This window comes from Perca flavescens, chromosome 19, assembly GCF_004354835.1.
Source record: "Perca flavescens isolate YP-PL-M2 chromosome 19, PFLA_1.0, whole genome shotgun sequence".
Classification (NCBI taxonomy): domain Eukaryota; kingdom Metazoa; phylum Chordata; class Actinopteri; order Perciformes; family Percidae; genus Perca; species Perca flavescens.
In genome coordinates, this window is record NC_041349.1 from 21,698,522 (window position 1) to 21,708,306 (window position 9,785).

General features: G+C 40.1%; 1 protein-coding gene across 1 annotated transcript; it reads right to left on the reverse strand.

Moving 5' to 3' along the window:
- Nucleotides 1-1,052: 1,052 nt before the first annotated feature.
- On the reverse strand, nucleotides 1,053-9,757 carry myoz2a (myozenin 2a). The gene is made up of 6 exons (XM_028564309.1): nucleotides 9,607-9,757; nucleotides 8,729-8,818; nucleotides 7,725-7,891; nucleotides 5,979-6,123; nucleotides 2,172-2,355; nucleotides 1,053-1,585 (listed from the first exon to the last, which is right to left on the reverse strand). The coding sequence occupies exons 2-6, from the start codon at nucleotides 8,808-8,810 to the stop codon at nucleotides 1,360-1,362; spliced, it is 804 nt and encodes a 267-aa protein (XP_028420110.1). The 5' UTR covers nucleotides 8,811-8,818; nucleotides 9,607-9,757; the 3' UTR covers nucleotides 1,053-1,359.
- Nucleotides 9,758-9,785: the final 28 nt, after the last annotated feature.

Consider the following 9,785-nt stretch of genomic DNA (forward strand, 5'->3'; position numbering starts at 1 on the left):
TTTTATGGCTGTTTTCTCAAAATCAGGTTTTTGTTCTCATACCCTGAGGTAGAAATCTTCACTTCAGTAGCACTTACATACACCAAACTTTCCAGTTTCATTCCTATCTACAGTACATTCTGAAGGTTTTTACAGAGGGGTTGTTCGTATATCTTTCATAGCCTGATTTAAACCAGATTTTATTCCTACAAACATGGCAAAAATTGTTTTTTTTTATGGCTGTTGATAATATTTTCCGATTTATGGAGTAATACAAAAAGAAAATAAATTCCATCTGTAAAAGCCTTTGACTCTCATATGTCAACAAAACGAAACAAGAATTGAGAATTGTCTAAATGTATGCAATCAACTTGGGAAGTTTAATGGTGATATCTATAAGTTAAAAAGTTTACCCTATTCGTCTGTAGTGTATGTGACAGGAGTACTCAAAAACTTGAAATTTCAGACCAAGCTAAATAATGAGCTTTGCTCTTTGTTTAGCTGAATAAAGAAACAGTTAACCCACTGTAAATTGTCTATGCAGCTCTTCTCAAACATGCTGGTAACTTTTAAATCAGACAAGTCTGTTTGCTTAAGCCTGTTATGTCTGTGATAAATTCCCAATTGCTGTAGAGATAGATAGAGATATGGAGTGGACACAGCTCATCAAGCAGCCCTCCCATTAATCCCATTCCTTCAACTTGGCATAGCCAAAAGGTGAGAGACACATCCATCATGATGCTCATGTCAGTGAAGCAGATTTGATTTGTCAGGCATAGTAACCTTGAGGCTTGTTACAGTGGTTCACATGTATCTTTTCTCTCTCACACGATGTGATAAGTGATGGGTTTGCATACAAGTGTAACACACAGGTGCAGCATCATTTTTCTCAAGTGATCCTTCAGTGTGGCGCATACCCACTCACTGTGAAATTATTACCTGGGGGCATGTTGTAGAGTATTTTACAAATTTGTAACCATGTCCAAAAACAGAAGCATTTCAGACCCTTTTAGTGGTAAAAATCAAAATTCAAGCATGAAAACATTTAAACTAGAAATAGAAAAAAAAATATGTTGGACTTGTTGCATTCTACACCATTTTATTGAGCAAAAACTTGTGTCTGCAAGATAAAATACTCTTATGCACATTAATATACAATAAATTCCATTACTTCCAGTAGTGTCTCTGCCTACCGTACAGGATGATTAATTCATTTGTGCAATAGTAAACATCCCTGAAAAAACAAGGCATGCTGCATACATGGTAACTTAACACTTTCTTTCACCCTGACTCTGTTCTGTCCTAACTGTTAACCTGCCCACCATAACGTCTGGTGCAGCAACTAAGTAGACAGCATCTCTGTGTGACCTCATTATGGGATCAAAGGTCCTCTGACTCAGGGATGAGCAGAGGCTCAACGGAAACAGCAGGGAAGGGGACTGGATCGCCCACCGACACCCACCCCAGAGCAGATCTGTTGAAGGAGGGTCTGTTGACTGTCGCGTCCCCCTGGAGCTCTGGGTAGTCAGGGAGGGGTTCCACCTGGAGGGACTTGATGGGAGCAGGTCTGGGTGCCTTACCGAAGCCACCAAACGGGGTTGCCACCCTGGAGGTGACAGGGTGACAGTGTTTTAACAGTAGTTGTCATGTGCTAATGAGAGGGACTGCAGTGACATTTGAAGTGATGCAACTAATTAAAGCCAAGCAAAGACTTTGACCAGAGACAGCTGCTTAGAGTGAGAAGCATACTTTTGTACATTGTGAGTTAGATGAAGGACAGTACTTTGTCTCTCAGTCAGCATTTGTGTCCATGATGAATTAAAGCCAGCCTATGTTAGTTTTGAATAACACAATATCTCAATTGAATTTATAGGCAATAAAACACACCCTTGCTCAATCAAATACACTTGCGTATTCGATTGTATGACTGTATGACCAGTAGCATATGGTTGCTGTATATAATCGACATTACTGAGTCAGTTTTAAGGCTTTATGAGTCTCCTATACTTGTGCTACTGTATACCATTGTCTAACATTTACCATCCTCCCATGATGGCCACTAGTGGTCACAGTGGCTGCTGTTTACCAAAATATACTGTACATAAGCTCACTTTAAATAAGAAATGTTCATAGTCCAGTTTGCATGTGTCTGCTTCTTTAAAGTAGGCATTTTAAACCTGTAAGGTTGTTACCTGTTGAAACTTTTGTACCCTGGTAGGTCAGGTTGGGGCTCTGGCTCGGGCATGTGGGTGTTGAGCGTGTCAGCCAAGGCCGGGTCACTGATGATGGCCTGCTCCCAGGGTGAGTGGTAGGACTTTGGTACAGCTGTACGGTTGAACTTCTCTGGAGGGATGTTTTTCAAAGGACCTCCGTACCCTAGGTGGGTGTACAACATAGACAGTGATAATTAAAATAGGGTTTTCCATAGTTTTTTCCTTTCCTTTTACATCTATTTATTTGTATTTTTTAATTTTACTCAATTCTGGAGTCGACACACATGGTTAGTAATAAAGTGAAACTTAAGAGCTAAATTGCTCTATAACTATTTCCACTATTTCTTAAACAGCAACAACAAAACATGCTGTCCAAAGAAAGCTGATCCTTCCCTTTGATTCCCTTTTGTAACATATTAAACGATCAAGGACCGGTCAGCTGGTCATGAGTGAACTTGATTAGGAGTGCATGCAGTCTGCTGATGTCTCATCACATGATTTATTGGTACTAAAGTTAAAAAATGTACCTCTTACTGCCATTTGAAGCTGCTTTTTCTTAGCTTTAAAGTACTTAGTGTTACGTGAAGTGTATGTGTGTGTGTGTGTGTGTGAGTGGGTGGGTGTGTGCGTGAGGGAGAGAGAGAGAGAGAGAGATAGAGAGTGAAAGACAGATGAGTAAGGAAAAATAATTTAATAGTTCAATTTCAAAAGAGAAAATAGAAAAACATTTTACAAAATCCATAAGAATAGTATATTCATGTGTGCAACTTAAATTGTATTGTGCTGTATTAACTTGAACTGTTTTTTAAATAAATAGCATTACAACATTATATCAAAAATATTAATATATATATATATATATATATATATATATATATATATATATATATATATATATATATATATATATATATATTTTGTTATAAATATGTAACTTCCTAATATCTGCTTGAGTGCCCCAAATTGCAATACCTTCAACAGTTTTGTCTTCTTTCAGCCCTTAATTCCTTCTTAAAGTTCACAGCAAAACAAATCAAGGGGCAGCCTCCCTGTGTGTGTGTGTGTGTGTGTGTGTGTGTGTGCGTGTTTGTCTGGTGTGTGTGTGTGTGTGTGTGTGTGTGTGTGTGTGTGTTGTGTCTGTATGTCTGCATGTATGCCTCTCCCACCTAGTCCATGTGTGTTGATGGGAGAGGCCTATCCAAAGCAATATACTTCAAACCAAGCACTTCACTCAGGGGGGCTTGCAAGCTCAGGCATTACATAACACAGGGCGTCATGTCACGTCCTAACCGCTCACAATGAACAATCCCCCTTCCTGAGTTTATGTTTTGCCCTGAGGAGGAAGCAGGAGAGACCAAACAGACCCGAGGAGAGGTTTACAGATTTTGGGGAAAATCTATTACAAAACACAGTGTAAAAGATGTTCTGAGGCCATGGAATTTATTTCTTGTGGTTGAGCATTTGGCTGAGTTGATATTTTTGTGGGAAAGGACTGTCACAGACCTCACTCTATGCACTCTGTGTGGAGATGAAAGAAGGATCCCAAAAAGAGAGGATGACTTTCCCAAACATTCAAATGTGGCATCATTTTGAGAAATGGTTCTATAATCAAAAACACATTTGATATTTGTCTATGCTTTGTCTCAAGAATGGCACAAAACAATTCAAATGGACATATGAATACAACTTTAGAAGGTTTTAACAGCTACTGCACCATGCCTCCTATGGTAAATGATCATATAATGTTGTTACCAATTTCTAGCTAATACTTTCAAAATCTTCAGCATATTATCAATTCTTGTCTTATTTAAGCTCTTTGATAATCAAGTTCACCGTGTATCACTATAGCCTGGTAAAGACATTTTGCATTACAGGGACATGGAACATTGGCGGGTGAGTGTGCTATTTCAAGAGTCCTAACCATTTGATACCTACTGCACTCTGGCCTGATTTCTGCTACAGCTGGAGTGACTTCATTGAGACACTGAAGGTTGGTGTCTGGTCCTGAGCTCCAGAAATAAAACCCCACCCCTGTGCTGACGTACTCGTCCCTAAATCAGTATTGGTTTTGTGTCAACTGGGCAGAATTTAGACACGAGGGAGGATGTGAGTGCCACTGATGGTATCAGTGGCACGAGAGGCAAACAGGAAACACTTCCGTGGGTAAAAATCAACATTTCTTTCCTAACAAAGATGGTCAAAGTTGATTGTAACGAGAAGGGGGAAAAGAGGTAGAGAGTGATAGCAATATGGGAATGTGGAGAAGTAGCTACAGTATGAAACAAGGGAGTGGGATGATGATAGAAAGACGGAGTAAGAAAGGAGACAAGCAGAGAGAGGGAGAATGAAAAACATATAATCATATTCTGCTTGAGGCCAGAAGATTCCAGGCAAGAAGAAAATGCTTTCCTTTACGATCAAATCCTTCCTGAGTACATACAAAACAGCTGAATCCTTATCAAAACTCGATACATCCAGTGCTTTCTGGAGAGCACATCCACACAGTTTATCCACCAGGAGCACTACTGTAAGATGAGCTTTATTGAAATGGGGACATTTCATCTGAAGAAAGTGAAGAATGTAAAATGAGATTTATTTTGTGAATATTTAGTTTAGGGTTACTGAAATAAGTCACATATTTCCATTAATTGTAGCTTCATAGTGTATTCTGTTGCTTGAGTTAACAAGGGAGCTATCTAACATGTTGTACCCTGCCTGTCATTCGGTAACAGGCTGGCAGAGGGATATGATGATGAGATGATGAAGCACGTTTTGTTATGAGTCTTGAGTTGTCCTACGCTCGAGGAGTGTCATCAAAGTGGACCAAGTTACACAGTCGAAGCTGTCCCCGTGCTCTTACTCTATCCATTTCCCGAAAGTACTTATGTGTTATAACGACCAGTTAATAGTTAACACTAACAATAACTAGCGTTACACTACCATCTCGCTTGAGCTGTACTACATTCAGTATTGTTAAAAAACTAAAACAAAAACAAAGGGGAAGTTCAGCATGGCAAAATCATACCAAACATGTTTATGAAGCCAAACCTTTGCAACATATGACAGTGACAATCATAGATAAAATACTCCTGTGTGATGATGTAATAGATGGAAAGCAGTTGTATTGTTCTGCAGAAACAGAGACTAAGTAAGATCACTGAGGGGAACCGAGGTTAACTGGTTTGTCCATCCAACCTCAGCTACATAGACTGTATAATATTAATGGACAAAGCATCCGGTTCGGAGAAGTGCTGCAAATGCGGAAGTGCCTTAAACCTGCATTGTATCTGAATTCCAGCAGGGGGCAACACGCGCGGCTGCAAAAGGAGGTCGGTTTCTGTAGAAGTCTATGAGAAAGTGACCCACTTCTCACTTGATTTATTACCCCAGTAAACATTTTCATAATGAGTTTATGGTCTCAATCGCTAGTTTTAAGTCTTTTGCCATACAGAATGTTCATTTTTTTAATTATGGTCTCGTTGATTTTAAAATCGGTGATAAAGCAGGGGGTGTTTTAGGGCGTGGCTATGATGTGATTGCCAGTGAAAATGTGTAACGTAATGGCTCCTCCCTCACTCCTCCCTCTCGTCTAAAATCGCCACATCCGCAACCAGTCTGGCTGCGCCCATAACAGCAAACTCGACGACTCATAGCAGATCTCCACAAACCAATGGGTGATGTCACACATGCTCTGTCCATTAATATTATACAGGCTATGCTCAGCTACAGTACATCACTGCTGCAATGGCTTTGGGTCCCTGAACTCTTGGTTGTATTGTTACCTACCCGGAGCGATGCTGTCTGGATTTGGCACCATGCTTCTATCTGGTGTGTCAGATGACACTGTAGGCGATTGGTCGACATCCATGTTGTTCTTGCCGCTGCGGCTGTCCGTGGCACTCCCATTCTCAGTCTGAGAAACCATTATGTTCTAAAAGAAAGACGAGGTGAGTTAAGTTTAAAAGAAAAGATAAATACAAATTTACATCTGTTGGGATTCGAATTTCACTTTTGACCTGGAACAGTAGCTGACAAATTAATCTTCAGTTTTTCTGGAGCTTTTGACCCTCTCCTCAGCAGATGGAGTTGCCAAAAACATGCATTTACTGATTTCTCTTTTCTAAGAACTCCAGAACAGTTATTAAGTTAACTTTATGGTGATATTTTTCTATCAACAATTTCCTATCTCATGGCACATTGGATCATTTTTGGAAGATGGCACAAGTAATCAGCTATATGTGTTATGACATATTTCGAATTCTTGAATTAAAATAAAAAATGTGAGTTGCATGCACAGTAAATCAGTGGCATAGTAGTTTTAATGATTCTTATTAAAACCACATTTTTTTTCTCCATTTTTCATGTGGACTCAAAAGCAGTTAACAAACCTCGATCTTCCAACAACAAGAAGCAGAGAAACTGTATGCATGTCACTTTTCCCTAACATTAAAAAAACATTGTTTTGTGGGCTGGAATGAAATGTACCGCAGCCCAAGCATCCAGCTTTCATCCCTCTGAAAGATATTTATGATGATTTACTCCAAGACTTCCTTAGGAAATGTTGACAACTTGAAATAAAATCCCTCCGTTGCCCCGAGCAGTAAACAAATCAGAGAGTTCTGCTCACTTCAAAGATGAGGCGAAAAAACTTTCCTTGAGGATAATAATTATTTTATCTGTGGACTTCATGAGGGCAATGAAAAATATACAAAGCCACAACACAAACAAATGAAAGAAGATATAACTGCTAAGTAATTAGATATAACAAAGATAAACTTACTTTATCTTAATTAAATTTTAATGAGAGTTTTGATACATACATTGTTTTATTTCTGACCAGGTCAGGCTAAGATAAGCACTGATGAGAAAAAGAAAAAGCGGACTTGGCACATTGCCCATCCATACACAAAAGGACATTAATAGAGCTACTTATGACCGCTGGAAGACTTTTATAACTACTTTTCTGTGCCACACCATGTCTAGAGAGCACGAGTCAAATAAACACTTTAAGTGCTTCATCTTTTCCACATGTACTTTGTCAGGATGTAAGGTATTGTGCGAATGTTTTTCGAGTGAAGGGAAAACATGACTGTGCTTGAAGAAAACACGCTCTGGCAGTGTGATGTGTTACTATAACCACTTTATCGAAGTGTGTTTTAATAGTGTTTTGATAATCCATATCAATCTACTGTGAATTTATGTGTATTTAAAACATGTTTTAGGGAAATACAATTATTTGCCTTCTTGCTAAGAATTGACAGAGCCATTGTAACCGTTTCCCTGCTTGCAGTCTTTATGCTAAGCTAAACTAATCTCCTTCAGAGCTCCATAGTTAATGCACATACTTGTACGTGGTATTGATATTCTCATATAACTCTTGGCAACAAAGGGTTTCTATGTATTTTCCAAAAAGTTGAAATACTCCTGTAACAAACAATTTAGACAGAATTCAATGAATTTTTTTTTCTCGTGCATGTGTGTTTTTGTATGTATTCATTCATATGTGATTATTGCATCACAGTTTCTGCTTACATTGAGCTGCTGGTTGTTTTCATTCTGGATGCTCTCAAAAGTGTATTTTTCTGAGCGTCTCTGGCGCATTTTGAAGAGACGAGAGCCCCGGTTTGAGGTAAGAGACAGCTCCTCCAGCATGATGTCCTTAGGCGCATTGACTTTCTTCCCAAGATCCATCTCTGTATCTGGACACAAAGAGACAAACAAAAGACTAAGGAGCTTGTGTATACAATAAATACTTGTAAATTGATCTGATTTCTGACAAGACAAATTTATTTTTCTATTTCCTATACTCCCACCTATCAAAGCTCATTGAACACAAATTATATTCCCACAGAAAAAAAGCCTGCTGCAAAAAGCCCTCTACATGGATTGCTGACTTGGTACTCCTGCCGATATGATGAATGAGCAATTATCTCCCCTCGTAATCCACTCATGTCTAGTGCTTGTTTTGTGGTTAGCGCCACATGCTAGCTACTGCATGCTGATCACGGAGATGTCATAGGCTTATATACAAGTGGTAGCCGCATAATTTGCCAGAATATTTTTCAGCTGTCAGTAGCCCTCAGACCCAGCCACACAGTTGTCCTCGCCTTGAAATAGCGTGTTCAAAGGACAACGACAAAGGGATTAGTTACTTTGGCCCATAAAAGTATTCATTTGCTTATTTATAGTCAGGGTCATAGAAGGGAGGGTTGGCAACTGCTGCACTGGCAAATGGTGGGCTTATACCTTCTATAAAGTGAACGTGTCCATTGCATGTCTGTGTCTGGCAGGGTGAGCAACTTTACAGTAAAGTTAATATGTCTGAGAATTAAATGTGTACTCTAAGTTATGGTGTTAAATCTGTGTCTATGTCATAAGAGAATGTAGGGGGGGTGGAAGGAGCAACGATGTGAGGATAAGAAGAGAATGTGAGATAGAAACAGTAGCAAAGAAGGATGCAACTAGAGAAAGAGAGAGAAACTGAGAGGTTACAGGGATTAGAAAACAAGGAAGTGAAGAGGAGATGATACTGCTACCTTCCTGGGCTTGAACCTCCCTGCAGATTGCTGCCGCCTGCATTTTCCTCTCTCTGGTTGTCATGGTGGAGAACTGTGACATGGCTGCCCCTGGAGAGTCGGGGGTGAGGCAAAAAGTCACAGGAAACAAAGCACATCAGTACCCCTTGTTCCAAGGTAAAATGAGACACAAAAGCAAGACAACACGGCTGCATGTTGGCCATCGATTGGCCAACATCAAGCATCCACACCACGCACAAAGACCCACCGAAGCAAATAGAAGTGATTGGGGCAGTGAAAAGGGCAAAGTTAGCACATCCCTTTAAATAACCTTGGGCTGTTAAACGCCAAGCACACGCTCTTCAGACATGGCAACCAGCTGTGTCAGGGGCCTGGGAATCAATATGTTTGAAATTACCCAAGTGGGCTGAAAGGACACAGATAGAGACCATGGTGCTGTCACAGAAAACACGTCAGACAGTGAATGAAATAACACAGCGGAAAGTTTACACCAAGGTGTCAGTGAACAAAACACATATGTTTCATTCCAATCCAAAATGCTTTCTTGATGGAACAAAGGAGCCTATCAATAGCGAAAGTATATTTACCATGCAAATCACAGTTTTGGCTAAGTAGATTAAAAGGCAAGTTTGCAAAGTTTACTTTTAGCTTCCGAATCTTGAACCTCCAAAAAATGCCAAGCAATAAGTCAAAAGGAGATGGGTTTATCAAAAACATATATATAAATAATTTAAGAGAATAGAATAGGCAAGCTGTGTCATTAACTGGAAAATGATGAGGGAGCAACTGCAGGTGGTGGTGGGAATCCTGATTCAAAGTGGAAGTGTAACATTAGAACTAGACAGCACACCTGTGGAGAGGTCCGAGTGATGGCTTACCTGTCCTGAAGGACCCTCAGGGCGGAGTCTCAAGTTGTGCCTGTCTCCTCAGGGTAGGAAGTCAGGAAGGTGAGAGGCGAGAGGTTCAGACTTAGGAGTGCGACCCGTGTGGGTGCTTGCGTTCCCCGGCACTGGGGCTTGTCGTGGGGAGGGTGGGCAGAGGGGGCTGTATCCGACCC